This window comes from Taurulus bubalis (genome assembly GCF_910589615.1).
Source record: "Taurulus bubalis genome assembly, chromosome: 1".
Classification (NCBI taxonomy): domain Eukaryota; kingdom Metazoa; phylum Chordata; class Actinopteri; order Perciformes; family Cottidae; genus Taurulus; species Taurulus bubalis.
This window is the reverse complement of record NC_136589.1, coordinates 29,031,885-29,053,403: the sequence shown is the minus strand read 5'-3', so window position 1 is coordinate 29,053,403 and position 21,519 is coordinate 29,031,885. Positions and strand designations below refer to the sequence as shown.

Genomic DNA, 21,519 nt, shown 5'->3' with positions numbered 1-21,519 from the left:
TAACGTTTTAAATGCACTAAACATGGGATGGATCCATAGTCTTCACAGTCTTAAGCCATTGATTCTTTTGGTTCCGTTCACAAAAAGGTCCACTAATTATCCGCCAAATATTTCCCTGTGAAGCAAAACGAAACACGTCAGAGAAGCGGAGATGTTCAGAGTGTCTGTGTGCATTTAGATGATTACACCAAAGAGGGAACACAAATTTCTGATACTCAAACTGACCTGTAGCAAATCTCTTCTTGATCAGCGATAGCCGGTAACCAGTCCCGACCAGCTGGATGTCGCACCCTGACAGAGTGCACCCCTCACTGCTGAATTGGACTGCCAGCTGTGAGGGTTTACAGGGACCTTCTGTCATCTGGAACCGGCCCAGAAGAGCCCCTACTCCTGAAGGACAAAGATGCAGTATTGATAGGTTTGTAACTGGGATTTCAGTCCAGTCAAATTAGAGAAAATATAATGAGATTGATTCAACAAGAACAAGATTATAAAAACATGAATAAACGCAAAAATGAACACTTGCCTCCATTTTCAGATCTATGAGAGAGACTGGGGATTTTCCACTGTATCGTCTGCTGCTCTGGATTCCTTTATGAGAAAGCAATTCCACATGACAGAGGACATGTTGCTGTCTGATATGCATGAAGCCATAAAAAACCTTTCTGCCTAATTCCATGTCCACGCTTATACAGAAAAACTTGAAGACATATTCAATATTTGGTCTAATGTGGCATCTGTTTGATTGAAAAACATACATTTCATACTTGCAACATATCATCCATCCAAACATCCCATAATTTGGGCCAAAGGGTGAGTAATGGTGCTATGTTGGCCTTAGCCCCTCTATATGAGACCGATTCTGAATGCATGCCCTTACCAGGTGGCGGGGGGGATCATGGCCTGGAGTTTGGCCATGCCTCCATCCACAGGAACCAGGAACTGGAGGTTGTGTAGTGGCACGGGGGCGGTCATAGCCTCTGTGTTGTATTTGTAGTCTATTCTCAGGTCTGTGCTTGTGAGATCGCCTCTCCAGCTCACCGCCAGGTTCAGAGGAGTGGACTGGACCCCCTCTGTTGACACCTGAGACACACAGAAACACAAGACGGTGAGGTCCATGGATGGATGGATACTAAAGTTAGATCAATTTGATACATAGTTAAAGGGATATTTGATACCTGATATTTGATCATGTCCACGTTGTAGTATGTCGCCTGAGGCTTCTGTTCAGCCACTCTTTTCAGATGGCTCATCAAGTTTGGCATATTTACCCAGAACTCCTTGGTGTCTACACTGTCTATTATGGAGTCACTGAGGAATGAGAGGTACGTATTGGATTCAGACAATCCCAACATCAACTCCATCAGCCACGTGAGCATCATAATTACATACTAATACCATGTATGTATTATAAAAACAAAGACCAGTGATACTGTATTGTGTGTTTGCCTGAATTGTCATTCTTACCAGCACAACAGCTGTGGATTGGGGAGAACCTGCTCCAGTCGGCTGTAGTTGCTGATGCAAAAGGTGAGGATGGGTTGAGTTGGGTGGCTGGCAAAATGCCTGGTTATGCCCGCAGGGAAGGATAGCACCATCTCCCCTGAGATCTTCACAACACATCTGGGACGGAGGCAGGGAAAAGGCAGATCTCAGAGATCATGTTGAACAAAAACACACACACACTCCCAGAATCCCTTTGATGTCAAAACTGAAGTGCAAAGTCTTTTTGTATCTGCCAGGAATGTATTCACTTTATTGGTCTATAAAATGAGACTCTACATCTTGCTACTCATAACAAAATTAAAAGCTGGCTCTGTGTTCCACCTTTTTTTTAATTTCATCAATGGTCATTAGCTCAGTAATGGTCACACTGTCCAAAACAACAAAATGCGGGCCTACTTGCTGGGGTCTGCGCCTTTGAAGTAGGCATTGATAGTTTCTGTGAAGGCAGCCGCCACTGGCAGAGTGTCTTGGGGTCCCATGGTGAGTGGACTGGGTCCTCTGGAGCATCCTGTTGATAACACACACATTAAATACACCTAATATACACGTAGATTATGTATAATGTCTTTTTCCGTATATGCTCAAATATTTAGCTATGGGTGATATGCAAAGGATAGGCGAATATAAACCAAACAGAAAAACAATTCAAACTCAACAATCCATCTAGAAACCAGATTGCAGGTGAGTGAGCGGGACATAGGATGGGATGGGCAGCAATATTCTGGCTCAGTGAACATGAACATGGAGAGGACTGCGGGTAAAAGGAGGGCAGTTGCTTTCAGCCCATGCACTAGTGGGACTACAGTAGCAATCTGGCTCAACTCACCTTCAAAAGCTAAATAAAACCTGCCGTGGTCAAACCATACCAGAGGCTGTGAGGCCTCTGATTGAGCAGAGACATGAGGAGGAGAGAATCATGGAGAGGGACAAAAGTGTGAGGCAAGAACACGATGATGAGCGACAGACAACGTGGACACAGACTGAGATGTGAGGCTAAAGAAAAACAAGAAGAGCAAGATGACGATGCTGGCAGTGTACCTGCGGAGGACATGTTGAGGTCCCTTCCTAAGGTTGGAGTGGATGCTGCACTCTGTAAAGTAATGGAGGAAATTGAGGAAGAGCTCTCTGCCCGGGCCAGGGGGGCGAAAGGTGGGGGGCTGCCTGAAACCGGAGGACTGAAGGGCCGAGTCTGGACACAGCACATAACAACAATTTAACCTATTTTATTCAAATAACAGAGAGACTGTCATCAAAGGAGAAGAAGGCAACCAGAGACAAAGGACTTTTGACATGTACCGGGTCTGTGATTGGTTTCCCTGGGGGCAGCTTTGGTCGCGAGGACGGTCGAGGAGGAGGAGGCGGAGGACCCGGACTGCCTCGAGACTGAGGTGTAGCGGGACGAGCTGGGGACGAGGGGCCTGCGGCACATACCAGTGTCTGGGGTTAGCACTGCCTTCAGATCATAGTGAGAGAGATTATCATTCAACATCAGCTCAAACATTACCACTCATGTCACTTTCACAGAGCGAGCACTGTTTGCCCTTACCGGAATGTTCTTTAGCCTGTAACTTGTGGTCAAAATTCAAGACAATTTTGAGGAGTTGTTTCTGAATGTTACCATATTTTACTTTGACAAGTAATAAAAAAAACAATCACCTCTTACTTCTGACTCTTTTCAGTAGCAAAAATTAATGAGGATAGCTGTCTGTCTGGTTCTGGGATTCCACAAAATCACTGCAGAGCCTTTTGGAGGCCACTTCATAACTCCATTGACCACAGGCACACATTGACCCTGTAACATAGGTTCTTTGTCGGTGGTCACCTTGGAATTGAACAAGTATGCGAACCTCACAGAGTTACAGTGCTAAGGATAAGGAACACAGCGGTTGTTTCCTCACAATCATATCACTAGTTAGAAACCCATTTACTCAAAATTAGCACTGACACTGACATGTTTACTTATTTTATGTGTGACAGACAACATTACACGTTTTCTCTCAACAAAATTGGTTTGGTAAGTTTGGATTTCTAAACTGAGGGAAATAAATATGTTACATTATAACGGGAACAGTTACTGCGCCTCAATATGTGAGGGAGTCGCAAACGGTAGGTTTCACGGTTTGTGCTCATGTCCATAGTTACCTTTGGCAGGTACAATGAATCTGTCACATTGTATTCCTAAAATTGTATTTGAAAAAAAAAGTTTTGTTTCATCATAATCAGTGTTGCTTATGACATTATGAATACAGCTTTGATCAGTGATTACAGAATAGCTTCAACTACATTACGTTGAAAAATGATGTGTGTTTCTTTTAGGTCGGCATTTTTGTAATGAAGAACTCTTTCTAGAAGAAGTGAATTAGTCATCAGCCAGTGTAGCTCAAACTAACGAAGCAATTATGAAAGTTTCCCACAAAATTGAAGATAATATGATAAAGTACTTTGAATAGTTACATCAACCAGCAACTTTGACATCAAAAGAGGTTTTACCATTATATTGATGATGTAATGATTATGTCTAATATTGAAATTAGCATATTCTTTCCATCCTTACAAATGACAAAAGAGTAGTTTGCTATTGTATAATATTATCAAGCGTACATACATTACGAAATCATTATTTTTGGTGACTGAATGAATATAATGTTACACTATTCACTATCAACGGAAAGTACCTGGCAAAATAGAGAATTTAATAAATTGTGTCACTATCGTGTGCTTGTAAAGCTGCTCTGGAGAAAGCTTGCTACATAATAAATGAGTCCGCTAGTAGCAGAAATACTTTTCCCTGTGTTTATATGCAAAAAATCATAACGATATGAATGTTTACATTTACTGAAAAAAGATACTGCTGTTCATGAGATGGTGATGACTGTTCTATAGCTGGTTCAGATTACATGACAAAAAAAGAGGCATTTCAGACATGTATGTATGGCATCGTCATTCTCCCTTTTTCAAACCAACCAGGCTAAAGGACACTCCAGATTTGAAATAGACTGCTCCAATCTTAGTGTGCAGGCAGCTTATTTATGATGGAAAACATTGAGAAAGAGACCAGTGTACTCACTGCTGCCTGAGTAGGGCCCTGGGGAAGACATAATAGACCTGTACGTGGTTGGAGGGAGAGGAGGTGGCGTGCCCCTGAAACTCGACGTCAGCTCTCTGGGTGAACCCACAAAGTCTGGGATATCATCTCTCAGGTATGCTCCCTCTGGAGTCCTCTTTCCCCCTACACCCCCCAGGACCAGAGGAGATGTGACCCCAGGCCGAGGAGACCTCCGCTCTGCAGGCAGAGGGGGCACGGGGCTGGTGGGGGCAGGGGACGAACAGTACTCTGCAAACTGCAGCACTTCTTCATCGGTCCCCTCGTCGTCGAAGCACAGAGGAGGCGAATTAGAGGGGGAGAAGTTGGGAGGCAGGGGAGGGGCTGGTTCATCCGGCGGAGGAGGTCCGAGCACGATGGAGGGAGGTGATTCTGGTGGCGTGAAAGGAGGAGGAGACCTGGGTGAAAGCGGGGAAAGAGGTGGAGGCGAAGGCGGGGGCTCATTTGGCGGCGGTCCTGGAGAGAGGCAGGGGGTGGAGGGGGTCGACGAGGGCGTGTCTGGAGCGGGAGAGTCCGGTGGCGGAGGAGGTGCGGGTTCATCAGGGGGTGGGGGTCTGTCGCTGGTGAAAGTAACCCATCTGGGAGACACTGTTTCTTCACTGGTGCGGGTGCCGTCCGCGGGGCCGAACACGTCGTCCAGGTCAGGGGCCGGGGAGCCTCGGTAAGAAGCAGGAGAAAGTACGTTCAGGTAGATGGGGGCTGACCTGCGAGCTGCCCTTCCATTGGGTAAATTAGCTGCAAAGATTATGAGGTTGCATTTTGATCAAAACTCTCAAGGGATTTAACTGATAAACAATGCGGTTGTTAAAGATACATTTACCAGCAGAATCTGGAGCAGAGTCGTAATGACTTCTTGATGGAATGTTTTTTGGAGGAAGTGGAGGGGGAGCTGCAACAAGCGTGACAGTTCAGTCCAGTTCAGCACGACAGAGGACAACATTTCGAATATCTACTGATTTTACTGAGGTTCAATCATGCCAACTCACCTCCCGTTGGGAAACTTCTGCTCAGCGGTGATTCTGAGCGTGGTCTTGATTCTTCCCATACATCAGTCGGGACCACTGTGATTGGATTATGACAAAGAAACAATACACGTCACCTTTGTAATATGCGTCTGCTACTGCTACATGACGTGCTTCGAATCAATTAAGGTGATGTCATATCGATAGGGGACAGACCATCATATCTGGCATATTTGGTCTCTGACGGCAGCCCAAAAAAGGCGGGAACGTTCTGCGACAGCCTGTCACTGCAAGAGAGAACATACAATCGAAAACAAACTCTATCTCTGACATTATTCAAGGCTCATCTGTAGTGGTATCAATCAAATATAGAATGACGGTCAATCAGTGGTCAGTAATGCTATAACAGTGACAGACCTTGGCGTCTCAGGGGCAGGACTTGGTGTGGGGGTGGAGCGTCTGGGTCTGGCAATCTCTTCACCTGAGGAACACAATTAAACTCAACTGTTGCTCTATATAGCACTTGTATGTATTTATATTATTTAGCTTATTCATAGCCAATCTAGCGGTGAGGCTCTCGGGATGGCAATGTCGGCCTGTTGGTTGGTTCACCACTTTGGTCCAGACTGAAACATCTCAACAGCTATTGGATGGTTTGCCACAAGGAAGATCTCGGCCTCGCTGCATAATTTGATACAGACAATCATGTTCCCCTCTCAGTCACTTTGGTGATCCCTGAACTTTTCATCTAGCGCTATCGTCAGGTCAAAACTTGTCCAACACTTTGGTTGATGTCCAACACGTGACTAACTGACATCAGCCTCAACTGTACTTTGTGTTTAGCACTAATCGGCAAACATGTTAACTAAAACCCGGGAACATGATACACATTTTACTTACTCAGTGTCACATGTTAGCATTGTCACTGTCAGCATGTTAGCAATTTTTGTTAGCAAAATCCGTTAGCAAGAGGTGTACTTACAGGACAAATTCCTTTTCATCTGCCCCTGTAAAAGATAGAATGCAAACAATAGATAACATGAGGATAAAGACCAACAATATATTGTGACAATGGACAGTACAAACAAACGTCCATTCTAAATAATTGTTTTATTTATCTTTAAGAGTACCAAAGTAGTACCAAAGCAGAAAGATTAAGTGCAACACCATACACTTTTTTAGACACTGTATATCTGAGGCCCAAATATATATTTTCTAAATAAGGCAGATCACTTTATTCATATCAAAAAAATATATATTCATAGAAAACAAAAGTATTACATTTTTCACTTGTTTTAGGATGTTAAATACTTAGAACTACTTCATATTAAATCACGATTGACTTGTATTATTCTTATTTGATGTATATTATTTTACTTTCTGCACTGCATTTTTTTAAACAGATCAGACAGCAGAGATTAGAAAGCTGAATTTCAGGCTGTCTGCTTTGAAACAGCCAGCAGATGGTGTAAGACACTCACCGGGCTGCGTCTCTGAGACCAGCAAAAAGGAAGAGAGAACAGACCTGGGTCAGAGAGTGAGTGAATAATCAGTCAAATGGACACCAACTAAAACAGCACACATCGCACCTCTTTACTTGCACTGCAAAGCCTTCATAATGCAACATGAGTCATAACACCTTTAAGATTATGAGGACAATACCAGCAACACACACGGCGTTACATGTGATAGGTTGCTTGGCATGTAAGCTCCAATGAGACCAAATCAATAGGTTTGGAGCTTTGTGTGTGTGTTATGTTTATTTTGCATTATGTAACACAGACACTTTGCCAGACAGCTTCAAGTAAAGCTGTAGCTAAACAGAAAAAAAAGAGGTGAGGTTTTTTTAAGGCCTAAATATGACAGGGTGAGACACAAACTGCATGCAGAAAAAAGAGTGACGCTATAAAGACGTTTCATCAATGAACTATCAAGCGGAAGAAAACTTTCTCTAGCATCTCAAGTGAATTCATTCCATGGAATCCTCTGCTGGTGGTGATACAGATGTGAAAATGAATGAGAGGCTTACCGGACTTCTCTTCTACAGGATGACAGCAGAAAAGAGAGAAGAAAAGAGAAACACAGTAAGACATAATCCAACAGCTATTACAATATATACATTGCAGCATGTGTTCCCTTCAGTAGAACAAGAGTGTTGTTCAGCAGCACTCACCAGAGATGGAGAGAGTGCTAGGCCTCCCACTGAGGCTTTTAGCTCGTCCATAGATGGAGGGACACACTTGACACTGTCCGCCACCAGCGGCTTGATCTTAATTTTAAACTTCTTTTTGCTTTCCTCGTCGTCCTCGGATTCGCTGGAGGAGAAAAATTGCTTCCCCTTGGAAGCTGGTGAACATGTGTCAAGGACAAGGTCAAATATAATGAAATATAGTGGCTAATTCAATCGGCAGCATTATTTAAGATCACATATCCTTTTAAATGTCTCGAAAGAGGAGGGAGATGTCCGCTCTGTGTCTGTCTGCTGTGTCCCAGTTAACTATAATACACCTGCTTTAACTGACACTCGGTTAACTCATCGTGCTCGTGGGTAGTCGCCTTAATACAGCTCTCTATGAATCTATTTCAAACTTCTGGCTGCTGACACTTGCGATAGCAAAAACTTAAAAAAAAATTGAGCCGGGGTCAGTTGTTAATGAGAACTGTGGCTCAGTGACAACTGGAAAGCCAATCTGAATGTAATGTGTCTGTCCGGCTGACCTCCTGCTCCTTTCTTTTCTTTTTTTGCAGCTGCAGGGACATACTCATGTGATGTGATGTGGCAAGAGTGGGAGAGAGTATTGATTTGGCCTAGTTAATGCGGAGAAGCACTCATCCAATGAGTCACTCAGACAAACAGGTCAATAGTTTTGCAGGAGCAGAGTCCCAATACTGCTTTCTCTCATCACTGAAAGGATATCATCGCCCTCTTCACCAGGCCGGAGGCTGAAGCCCTCCTCGTCCACGTCGGGAGAGGCCTGGAAGAGTGAGAGGAGAAAGGTGATAACTGTTTCCAGTCTGTCACACACTTTAACAGAGGCATCGCTGAACTCTTCCCTGTAAACAGCTCTGCATATCAGTGCGGATCACATGTCACAGATGTCTTGCCTGAGACGTTCAGCTTCCTGGCTGAAGCTCCTGCTGACTCAGAAAGTGCATGGTAAGAAATGGTCACCATTCGCACTGTAATTTTACACCTTGTGTTGCGTGACACTGATGGCCACAACGCAGTCCAAGTATTTCATCATGGCAAAGTCGCTGCTTTGTCAGAAACATTGAAAAGGAGGAGTAGCAAGTCGAACAAGGAGTATACTTACATATCGGTCCCAGTCAATCTCCCCATAGAAACCATTTGGTGCTCCATTGGCCTTTTTCTAACAAAGTGGAGAACAGATGGAATAAAGAAAGGAGAACTTCATAAAGTCTCCAACTAGTTAAGTCAATCTAAAAGGCAAATTTTCTCAAACAAGAGTCTGGTTTATTACAATTTGGTTAATTACTGTTCCTATTCCTATAATTCATAATGGTACAAACAACAGTATTCCAGTAAATTATGGCAAAACATTTTTTTTAAAACAGAGCAAGAACTTTGAACAGTCAGATTAATAGACAATGTAGCTAAAACGCCAAAGTTATGTTACCTTATTTGGAAGAAAAAACAAAGACAAACAGTAAAATCACACCACAAACTGGTTGAAAACATCCATTGCAATTTATACTCTAGTAGACTCTCTAGTCTTTCTAGTTTAACTGTAACCTATATTAGTTGATGTTGTTGTGTGCGATGAGGGATCATTTCTGACATTTTAGATGCGTTCACTTTTGTTTTTACCAATAATAAAGTGGTTTTGATTCAATATTGGCTTGTTTACTGGCTGGTTGAAAACATCCATTGCAATTTATACTCTAGTAGACTCTCTTGTCTTTGGGTACATCCCAAGTCTCTAAATTGTCGTTTCCTCGCTCCTCGCTCCTCGATTGAACCGGAAGTGGTTCTGCGCCGCCATCTTGACGGCCGTCCCAAAGCTCTTATTCTGCTCGGAGAAGCGAGGAGCAAGGAGGGAAATCGGAGGAGCCATGATCGAGGAGCCCCGAGAGCGAGCTTCCAGAAAGTGTTTTAACGCTGGACACGCCCCCTCGCTGTTCATCTGTTATGTGATTGGACACTGCAGCTGAGCGGACTGATCGCTGGAGTTTCATACCAGAGTGAAGACGATCACAGATTAAACTCAAGTTATATATTAGATCTGTTTTCTTACTCACCATCTGGTTAAAATATGTTCATTGTAGGTCTGAACAACAAAAGGACCTCAAACAACTGTCTTCAAAGATTTTATCTGTTGTTTCCCTCAATAACTTATATTATGTATGTCATTAAAATCAGAGAGAGCTGGAAAGAGGAAACACTTTTTACAACACATAATGAAGAGAAAACATATTTATATTGTGGGTTATTTTATAGTGATGTCACAATCAGAATTTCAAAACATACCGACCTAAATAATGGATCCTGCGCGTATAAGCAGGACACATCACAGTATATAAATACTCAATGCAGTTTATTAAACGGTAACAGACGACAGAGAAAACATCTCCACTCTGACACTTATGATAACTTTGTCTTTATTAATGTAAGTAGTAGTTTAACACCATTAAATCAACTGAAAACATTTTTATCAATATTTTAAGTGCATTTTTATTGGAATGTTCGCTAAAAACTCTCTGGACAAAACTCCGTCGGCTATTAAAGCGACTGACAGCTGATCAGATTTGATCAGCTGTCAGTCGGCCGCAGTCATCATAAACCGACGTCGCTTCACGTGACGCTTCAGAGGAAAGGACGTCTCATGTCTATTAAAACATATTTCCTCGCGTCTTCTCTCCCTGCTTGGTTTCCTACTGGGACTAAGACGCAAGGAAAAGACACAAGTGAGGGAAACGGGGATGCAATTTAGAGACTTGGGATGTACCCTTTGACTGTCTTTGTCATTGACTTGACATCATGTTTCTAAATCTCAGAATGGACTGCGGTGACTCCAATGTTTTCATAACAAAAAAAAACATTATTGCCAAAGTTGTAATAAAGAGAAGCGTTGTTTCAACACACTGTTAAGCAGTAGAGGCAGTAGTCCATAACAATGTCCAAAAGTATCACTTCATCACTTCTGTACTTGGATGATGTCTTTTAAATATAACTATATCTTTACAAACAATGAGAGAAGGAGTGAGAACAGAGAGGAAAAGTCCCACTTTTTTCACTGAAAACATTTACTGAAAGATTTACTTACATTTCCTTTCTTTACGCTTCCAGTTCCTTCTTTGTCAGGCGAACTCCTGTTTAAACAACAGGGAAGAAGAAACCCATTATATCACAAGACTAGGGCAAATTCAATATTTGAGGTTTGGTTCTGATACAATCTTATCTTGACTAATATAAACAAAACAAAAAAGGACAACCTATTTGACCCATTTTTCACATATTATAAATATATATAAAATAAAATATAGTTTTTGACACTCAATGCTGACAACATCATTTGGACCATAAGACTTTTTATGTTTGATGCCCATCCCTCTATTAATTCAGATTCTCAAACTTCAAATCTTCAAGCTGTTTTAGAATTGGGTGGTTGTAAAACTCGGCATGTTAATTATGCGCCTGAGCAAACTCACGTTGCTTCTGCATCCTTGTCTCTCTTTCGTAAGCCCAGGGCTTTCCTGGTTCGGTTTTTCAGTCCTAGTGCAGAGAGAGGGAGAACAACAATCATGAAAAATTAATTCAATGCTTTGGAGCCTAATATAAAGTTAACTGTCTTGTCATTAAAATACACTTAAAAGCAAATAACATGCAAGAGTAACAGGCTAATGGACAGTAACTTGAGGAGGAAACTGTCCTAGTGGATACACAGGAAACACCGGAACCCCAACAAGTTGATATAAATTGTGTTGATGTATCGATTTGGGACTCACGGCCTGCCATCTGGAGAAAGTCTCCATATAGAGTATGTTAGTGAAGCAGCACAGATCCCCTTAGTTGTCCCCTCCTGACTGTATAAAATGGAAAGAAAACACGAGCAAAGGCTGATCAAAGTGTCCACTTTATTAGCGAGATTCAGGGGCGAGAGGGGAGAGATCTACTACGCCAGCAACCGTCAGCCGAACTGGGTGCCAGGACCCCTGCAGCCCTGACGGCTGGCACCACACAGCGCTCCAATCAGGACGACTGGAACCACACAAAAAGGACATAACTCAATGCCTGCAAAGCCTGAAGGTTTCTGCATAAGTAAATATTGCTTGGTGTAATTATAGAGTAATGCTTCCTCTGTGTTTTTAGTTACTGGCTAGCATTATGGATGTAACCGCGAAGACTTCTGAAACTATTAGTGGACCGACAGAAATTGGGAAAAATATTTATTTTGACTGATTGTTTCAGTTGGCGGTTTACGGTCTCTCACATTTTAGGATTTGCCTGTTTTTATATGTTTCCATCTGATGGTAAATTCCTTGAGGTTTCTGGACATATTGTATTCCATAATATGTTCCAGGAGTAACACAACCTTATCCAAAACCCTGTTGACATGTGTAACAATGCTAATAACTAAAAGGAAAAAAAGACGCTGTGTGGCTCGCTTCATATGTTTGGATAAGAAAGTTGTTTTCGTGGCATTTGAATACCAACAGACCATGAGCTCTAGACCTGGGCCAAACATCACGGCAGGACAAAAGAGGAGAGTTGAGGGCGCGGTGCACCCAGACATGTCTGTGATAACAGCGGGACAGAGAGGAGAGAACACCGCAAAAGGTCTGAGGAAGCAGAGATTATCAACTGTAGTTGTTGTTGTGCACACAAAGGTAAAATTACAAGTGTCTAAATTTACAGTAGCAGCTGCTGAAGAGGATGTTGATTTAGTTTTCGAAAATGAAGAGTAAACCTCAGGAACATGCTTCATTTTCTAAGAAAGACTGATGAAAGGAATGCTGAATAAGAGATTGCATTGAGTAGCAAAAGCTAGTATCACAAAGGCTAGCGCAGATGTGACTCAATTACGTTGTTTGTCTATTAGTTTAGTGTGTTAGCATGTTAACAGTTGCTAATTAACACAAAACACAAACCACAGCTGAGGTGAGAGAAATTTCACTGGATAAAAACTTTGACCATCTTGTGGCCTCCGGCTTTCCTCAGATGTCAAATGTTGTATTTAACATGTACCCGTGTGATACCGCTGAAAAAAATGACCTTTTACCGTATTTGTAAAACACAATAAGAAATGAACAACAGCTTTCTCTTTTTTATGTATTGGCTGTGTAACATGTTTTTCCCCCCAAAAGAGACATGTTTGCATAACTGTGTTTTAGCTGACAAGAGAGCACAGTGGATTCTTACATCCACACAAGAGCAACAGGGACACGGGATGGACAGTTGGGTGGGTGAACATTGTGTGCTGCTGAGAGGCAGCTCAGTTTCTGGTCATGATATCTTTTTTTCATTTGTGAGATGTGTTTAAAAAAACAGGAACATAATGTACTGTGTGCCCTAAACAGGCGTTTCGCATTGTGGAGGTCTTGTTTTGTATTTCAATCAAATATTTGAAATGAATACAATTTAAATATAGAATCATGTACGGATTGTTGTATTTTGAAAATCTGGTGCTTAGCGCCCTTCATGTGGGACGGAGCTCTCCTGGGTACTGAAGGACATGTCAGGGCCTGTGATGTATTAGTAGCTAGCTTGGCTGCTCAGTAGCACAGATTATTCCTGCATCATGGCTCTTTATCTTGGGAGACAGCGAGCCTTCTGTCCACTTCCAACCTGCATGTGTCTTCTGTGATACGGAGTAAAAATAGCGAATCAATCCTGACATTAATATCTGGTGAACTTGCTGAACAATACAATACCTACTGAGTGCGCACAAGCAGACCTAACCAGTGTGCTTGTGCTCCCTCAGTATGTAAGTCTGTCTGAGAAGAGCAACACACATTAAACAGGGTAACTAATTATATTAGCTGTAAATATAAGGTACGTTCTTCATTTTACTTCTCAGGAACAAGATGTTTGGACACATTTCAGCTAAACTCTTTACTAGGACCATATATTGGTATGTTGTGTTACCCTGCTAAAGCATACCGATTTTCACATCTCTAGCAAGCCATGTGTCCCTGCCCATTTCACTGTGGTATGAAAATCATTGAGACGCTCTAAACTTGACTAAATGTTCAAATGTTTCTGGGAAACTGGAACATCCGAGACGTGATACCCGGTCATGGAACAGCAACCTTTTTTAATTCAAATAACACACTGATTCAAAACATCCAACTTGCTTACTTTGAGAGAAAAACTCTCAACTCAAGGTCCACTTACTCGAATTATATTCGCCATAAGATGACAGCTCCAGAAGAAGTAACTGATGTGAGATTTCTTCCACAGCTTTCCGCAGCATTTGGTCAGTGCATGGAGTTTACAACTGAGCAGATATGTGCAGAGGAAAGCTACCACATGCAACTGAAACCTACAGAAGAAATGTTTTGTTTTTGTTTTATTTATACTATTATTTCTAAAGTCCAAAATTAACCCTAAAATATAACTTTCTTACTGTTTGTTCTCCAGGTGTGGCTTCCTGACCAGCTCATTAAGGTCACTCTTTTCAGCAGCTGATGATGGAGTTTTAGACCAATATCTGAATAATAATAATAATAATACAATTTGACATAGCACTTTTTTAAGTGCTCAATAACAAACCTTTTAAATAAACCAGCAAGAAGAGTTTTTGTAAATTCCTAAAACAGACAAGCTGTGAGTTATCCACGCTGGATGTCTGTTGTGTATAGGTGTGATAATCCTGTGCACACCTACCTCCGCCACACCAACACTGCCTGCTTAACAACAGCATGCCTCTGTAGCCATTGATAGAGAGGAGGTTTGAACCAAAGACTAAAGAAACACAACCAAAGTTGCTACCAACTATTTCAGAAAAATGTCCAGGACAGACTTGCTCAGTGCTGATTGTTGCAAGCACTCCAGTCCCTACATTTCAACTCTTTGTTTAAAGTTACCTGGAAATACAGTATTTCTATTTTCTATTCTTAATTTGATAGTTTAAAATACACATTATGTAGCTCCGCATCTACCAACTAACCTTCTCTTTGGCATTGAGCAAACAAACAATACATCACCACCTACTGATGATTACAATATAATTCACATTCTACTGTAAATCCACCCTATTCTATGATGTCTACCTTCTCAGCCCACCTTCTCATTGGCTTTACAGTGTGGTTGGATGATGCATTGAGCATCCTTTTGTCTTTATAAGTGTTCCCTGCAATGGATTTGTTAATGTTAAGAAGGCTTTAAGTTTTGGCAAGTTGATTTTATAAAGTCCTGGGATTAACTGCATCACTGAAACACAATATGTGTTTTATGGTTAACATTAGTGAAAGGTATGTATGATTTTTAGTTACAGGGCTGAGACATGCAAAGCCACCGATATGGACCATGGGGTCGATCCACAGTTGTATAAACTCACAGATCAAAAAGAGGCCATTTTCACAAATGTGATGAAAGACTCCTCAGTAGTCTAACATTATAAGACATGTTCTGGAGGTATTGCATTGAGATGATAAACCCAAATGTTGCATAAACAAAAAGGTTGCAATTGCAGCACATGTTCTGCAGCTATACTGTGTGTGTAGCTAGCGAGGGCTATGGTGAGCCTGTGACATCTGCCTTGTTGTGTAGCCCATGAACTGACAATATCATGGTAAGTTGACTGCAGGCCTTTTGCTAAAAATAGCCAACTCCCATTACCACGTTGGCATTAATGGATGGTAAAGGCCCAGCAACTGTCATGGGGGGTTAGATCTATTCAGCTCCTCCATCATAGTTTACTTTACCCCATTTCACCACTGTTAACTTTGGTACAGCATCCTTTACTTCAATGTATGTAACACAGGCACCACATTATGCATTGTTGAATCATCACTTGTCTTTTCGGCATGAAAGACCAGCAGTAGAGGTATGAATGAGTGCAGATTCCTTGACTCCTGAAACCCTTATTTATATGATACAGACATAGTGTGTAACTGCACACATAACGATAATGTGCACACATGCACACAGAGACATGCAGACACATGTAAACATACAAACAGCCACACATAAGCAAGTGCAGGTCTACACTGCTCTTCCTTTACAAATCGCACCTCACACAACTTTGCTCTCATGTCATATATATTTTCTCTCAATCTGTCACAAAGAATGTCACACACACACACACACACACACACACATACACTCACAATGACACTGTCACACTGGTCATTGCATGTAGCTCATTACAGCTCAAAGGTCCTGACGTTACGACGGATCACATCACTGGATTCACTAGCTGTAATGGCCCATCAGGACACAAGAGCGCAGGAGGAGGATGCAGAGGAGGAAACATGGGAAATAAAGCAGGAGAATCATGCACAGATCATGTACCTTGCATCATGACTGCTGATGTTCATCCTATGTTTCCCTCCGGTGCGCAGGTGGACATAAATGGAGAAATCCAGCCGGTCAAAGGATGCCTGGGCAGGGCATAGCTAATTCTGCACAGCTCCCCAGCGAAGCACGATGTTGATTCCCTCCACCCCCAAGGGCCCAACTCCCAGACACCCGCACAGGGAGGTGGGGTGGGGGAAGATCCTAGAGCCAGCAGCAGCGGAGGACACAGTCAAAAGAGACACCCGAGGAATATGCAGCAAATAGGGGGATGGGGGGGGTCCTCTCCTCTGTGTGTGCTTGTTAGGCCCCAGCCGCCCGAGCAGCACCGACACACGCCATCTCTGAGAGGGCGGACGCTGAGGAAAGGCAAAGGAGAAAAAAGCAGAGCAGTACAGAGAGAGAGAGGAAGCTAGTGGTAGAGAGAGGCAGAGAGATGCAGTGATAGACTGGGAGAGAGAGGGAGGAGGGAGGGAGAGGGAGGCTTGCTGATGTCACATCTGCACTAAACCAATCCCTGCAACCATGGTCACATGGCTGCTGTCCCCTGATAGCACCTCTCGGTTTGCCTCGAGCAGACACTCTACAGCCATCTGCATACATATTATACACGGTTTCACATAATATAATGCACTGTTTGAGAAATATATTTCTGTTTAAAACAGTGTGTCTAAATGTTCACTTTGATGTGCTTGAAAGAAAGAAAAATAATAATTCACTATATTTGTTTTAGTGGGCATTTTGAAAACAATAATTAAAATGTGAATTTGTGTAATGTGGAATTTCTATGTCTATCTTTTGGGGTCTTGAGCTTCACAGGACAGCGAGGAGCAAAGATAAACGCACAAATCCCAAAAGTGGGACAAAAGCCTCACTCACCCAGCCTTACCGACAAACACAGGATAGAAATAAGAGGTCCAGCACTGTTATAAAAGCTGTAAGTCTCCTTAAATTCTTGATGAAATCATGAATAAACTGAAAAAGATTTAACAAAAGAGGAAAGATTATCCCATCAGTTTTTGGTCGGTTACTGAACTGACCAAATAGCAACAGATAAAAGCTTTGATAAAAGCACTTTGTGTTTCTGAGGGAAAGGAGTTTAGCAATATATACTGTGAAGACCATGCAGTGCTTTTTATACAAATATTCTACAACTAGAAGAGGACAAGTGAAAAGAAGGAGATAATAGGGGTGGTATGTTTCTTTTTCTAATCTTGTTTAGAGTGATTGTTGTAATGTTCTGGATTATTGTGGAGGTTAAAGAGAGACACCTGAGGGATACCAACAAGTTAAGTAATTGACTTGTTGGTTTGAATATGACATATGAATATGACAGCATGGACACGGATAACTTAGTATGAGTAACAAAATAAACTGAAACTTCATCGTCAACTTCATCAATGAAGTCAAGTCACATTTCAATGCTGAATCAAGGAATTTAATTTGGATATTGTTCAATAGTAGGGGGGCAAGCTGTCCAAGTGTTGAAGGTACTGCCTAGAGTTGTTGACCACTAGTAGTGCGATTGAATCCTTGAATTCTTGTGCGCACACACATGGATCCACATGCATGTACAGGTGCATGAAAGTGAAGGAAAAGTCCATCCAATATGTAATGTTCTCCAAAAATAAGAGCTGATGTTGTGTACATCTATGGACCAATCATGATTAGGAAACAATAAAATCAAAATGTGATGACAGTTGTGGTGTTGTTGCAAATTGATGAAGCAGGTTAGCTTGGATATGTTCTCAATAAATAAAAACTAGGGGTGTTTTTTTTACTTTTATGGTTTCTTATTTGGCCATGAATATTTGATTTTAGTTGAGATTTGAAAACAAGCTTTCAAACATACTAATAGAAGGAAGGGATATATTTTTTTTTAATGGTATGACCAAATGGGGTAAATAAATGAAGAAGAGGATTGGCGCCTCAGGTTTGCCTGCAGGATATGGAAGCTGGGGATCAGCAAGTATTCCCATCTATATGAGGAAACCCGGCTAAAGAGACTTGTGCTTTAGCTGACAGATCCGAATAACGTGGTCTGTGCTGTCAAAGGCTTGACCTTTGAACAGGAGGATGTCAAGAGAAGATCATTTGTGGGAGGATGGATTTTGTTCTGCAGAAAAATTAAATACAGATGAGACCTTTTTTAAGAAGTAGTTGGACAAAACGTATAGCGTATTGTATAGCACTCTGGAAACTAAAGAAAAATATATCGACTGCACACAACTGCAATTTGTCACACTGGAGCTTTGCAAGTTCCAGTGTGACACGTTGTTTTTGTAAAAAATGTGTCACACTGGAGGAGGACAGTGTGTGTACACACTGTCAGCTGTAATCATGACACGTGCTCACTGGAAGGAGGGACCTCACATTTTAGGCTGGAAGAAAGAGAGAGAGTGGCAAAGGACAAACTGATCCTCATAGTATTACGCTCTTGTGTTACAGTTTAGTGGGAAGCAATGGTATGATTATTCAGCTGCTTTAAGGGCTGCGTATTGGACTATCTAAGCAGAGTGACTCACCCTCATTGATTAAGAAAGGACAGATTTGTGTGCATGCGTGTGTGCGTGTGTAGAAAGGTTTCTGCTATGGAGGTCATGTAGTTCTAACATATAAAAGAAACCCACTGCTGTATTTGAACCTCTGTCTGCTGTCTCTATTCTCACATGTGAAAAGACTATGTATGTATGTCAGTGATGTGGGTAATATATATATATATATATATATATATATATATATATATATATATATATATATATATATATATTTTATTTAAAAGGGACCATGTACAGTTAAAACATAAATGTCACCATTTGATGCATTGTACCAGATTTTAGCTACAGCTAATTCGCATCTATAGTCCCTTGACAGACCATAACAAACATAAAACAAGAGCAAACTGTACAGGATAAAAGACACAATACAACATTATATGTGGGGAGAAGGGCACACAATACAAAGCTACAGTACAGCACATTAAAAGTAAGTAATACAAACCATTAAAAGCAAGTAATACAAACCATTAAAAGTAGGTAATACGAGCCATTAAAAGTAAGTAAAAAAACATTAAAAGTAAGTGATACAAACCATAATAATTTTGCTCAATGAGCACAGCGCCCAATGTTTTAAGAGTTTGTTTATATAGGGATTCCAGTGGTCTTATTGTTGTTACACCAGCCTGCCCCCAAAATGTGATGCAATATGACATATGTGAAAGGATCATGGCATGCATAAAAATCTTGGCGGCATCCAGCGAGAGACAGTTTCTAATATGTTTAAAATTAGCCAGATTGTACTTTATAGTTTTAACCATTTTCTTAACATGTTTTTTGCAGTTCAAATGTTGATCCAGTATATGTAAGAGAGTGTAATCAGATGCAGACACACAAAACCAGGAGCAAGTGTAAGTTTTGAGACAATCACATCACATAAATTCCCAATCCAGAAACCCAGACTATTTGAGAAACCGGGAGCAGAACCCAACACCTTCATTTCTTGTCATCCCTTCTTTGGTTGACTATTCCCACTACTGTGGTTTATTTGTAGCTGTTGCCAGGCATCCTGGTGTAACTGTTAATGAGCTTACCCAACACACCACGGGCTGCTCCTGTGTGCTTTCTTTAACCAGCTCCTTACATAAGATGCCTTCAAGGGGTCAGAGGTCACGATAACTGGGATTAGCAAAAGGAGAGCTGGACAGAGCAAAACACAAAGACGAAGATCTGCGAGCCAAGGGATACTGGCAGTACTATTCGGTACTTGGCACTTTAAGGGAAGCTGAATATTCTACTCTTCCGCATAAAAACCAAGCTGCATTGTATTCATAGAGATTTAATTCACAACAATAATACAAAACTGTGCATGATAAGATGGCCTGCACAGACGCCCAGTGTTAGTCAAAACTATTTACTCCGAGACCATATCATGATCAAGATTAGAATGTATCGAGACCAAGACAAAAACCAGACTGTGAGGGGTTGAGACTAAGACCAAGGATCCACAGAAGATCCACATTCCCACAGAAAACAAAAGAAGATTATTCCTCCATGCATCTCTTTCATCGCCAAATATACTGTTTACGTGTGTATGTATAAGTATATGTAAAACATGTATTGGTAAAATAATCAAAAGGCATTGCAGAGATTAACTTTATGTGTGGGAATGTTCCATTGTTTTCTATGAGCAATCACAGTAATGACGAGACAGGCAGTTTAGTTACATCCCCACATTCTAAATCCTCATTGTCTGAGACTGAGACCAGACTGATACGGTCGATTCCAAGACCTTTAAAAAGTGGTTTTGAGATTGATCTCAAATACTACAACATGGCAGAGGCTCACCTGAAGGAATCTGTGATGGGATTACTATGCGCTGTAAATCTGTTCACTCTGTGTGGCTCAATACTGCCGCCTACTGAATAAAAACAACTTTTTTTCTAGAAGTCAGTTGGCAACAACATCACTATTAATGTATTAGGCAGCAACTTAATTGTATAGCTCGTGCTTCAGCCAGAAACAAACGTTGCATTGTGCAGGGACAATATTGATAAAATGGAGAGTAGGTTGGGTAGGGGTTATATTGAATGTATGAAATAATTTCACTTAATTTAGATTAAAATGTCATCTGAGGGCCTTTTTCTTGCTGTTGTTTTTGCCTTTTTGTTTGCACACTACATAATATAATAATGGAGATGTTGACACACAAACATGCAATTCAAACGAGCATCCTTATCATTATATCTCATTGGGTTGCTTGTCACAACGGGGCAACCTGTTGAAAACAAGTTCCCTACAGTACTGAATTCACGCCACGTGAATAGAAGCTAACAAGAAAAAACGGCTATACATCCCACATGCACATGTGAATTATTAGTGTGTGTGTGTGTGAATAGCAAACCTCTAAGGCAAGTTAACCACAAACGTATCTCACACACAACGTCTGCCTCTTTGGTATCTGTGCACAGTTTGTGTCCTCCATGTGTGATTATTGTTATCCATTGTGTGTGTGTCAAAGCAACATGATTCCTCAGGGGCTGACAGAGTGACAGCATCACTGGAGGTCATGTTGGTGCTGATGTAACCTTACCACCGCTCTGTCAGGAGACAAATGATAGTTATATATATATAAATAAATAACGTAAAAGTTTTAGGTGCTCGAGCAAAGGGATATTGTGTGCGTCTGCTTTGCTTCCTTTAAATGTTTGAGCTGGAAGACAGATTTAAAGCCATAAAGCATCTTAGGTCGCTGGAAAGAAAGCCACAGCCTTCCTGAACTCTCCGTGTGCCTCCCAGCAGGAGGATCAGCTGAAGAAGTCAGCTGCTCTCTGAATACATTGTGAACGAGGCCAAGTTAAAAAGGCCTTACATAGAATGTGTATGTGAATAGTACGAAAGCCTGTTTCACTTATATCATTCAACATACGACAGAGAAGTATTTCAACTGACTTGTGACTAGTAAGAATTTTA

At 41.5% G+C, this 21,519-nt stretch overlaps 1 protein-coding gene across 1 annotated transcript; it reads right to left on the bottom strand.

Moving 5' to 3' along the window:
- sgip1b (SH3GL interacting endocytic adaptor 1b) lies at window positions 1-8,489 on the bottom strand. The gene is made up of 20 exons (XM_079214058.1): window positions 8,462-8,489; window positions 7,745-7,917; window positions 7,601-7,612; window positions 7,053-7,064; window positions 6,554-6,578; window positions 5,989-6,052; window positions 5,788-5,858; window positions 5,596-5,670; window positions 5,430-5,498; window positions 4,574-5,344; window positions 2,803-2,924; window positions 2,545-2,695; window positions 2,333-2,389; window positions 1,903-2,014; window positions 1,468-1,623; window positions 1,179-1,311; window positions 881-1,083; window positions 521-591; window positions 226-384; window positions 1-115 (listed from the first exon to the last, which is right to left on the bottom strand). Exons 1-20 carry the CDS (start codon window positions 8,472-8,474, stop codon window positions 93-95), a joined length of 2,472 nt encoding a protein of 823 aa, XP_079070184.1. The 5' UTR covers window positions 8,475-8,489; the 3' UTR covers window positions 1-92.
- Between the last annotated feature and the right edge of the window lie 13,030 nt (window positions 8,490-21,519).

Bases quoted from the DNA above. Each gene is read 5' to 3' on its own strand.
- sgip1b (XM_079214058.1), bottom strand. The intron at 6,053-6,553 runs GTAAGTACACCT...TGTGTTCCTCAG, and splicing joins GATGAAAAGGAATTTGTCCT to GTGAAGAGATTGCCAGACCC. The intron at 1,312-1,467 runs GTAAGAATGACA...CTCATTCCTCAG, and splicing joins AATCCACAGCTGTTGTGCTG to TGACTCCATAATAGACAGTG.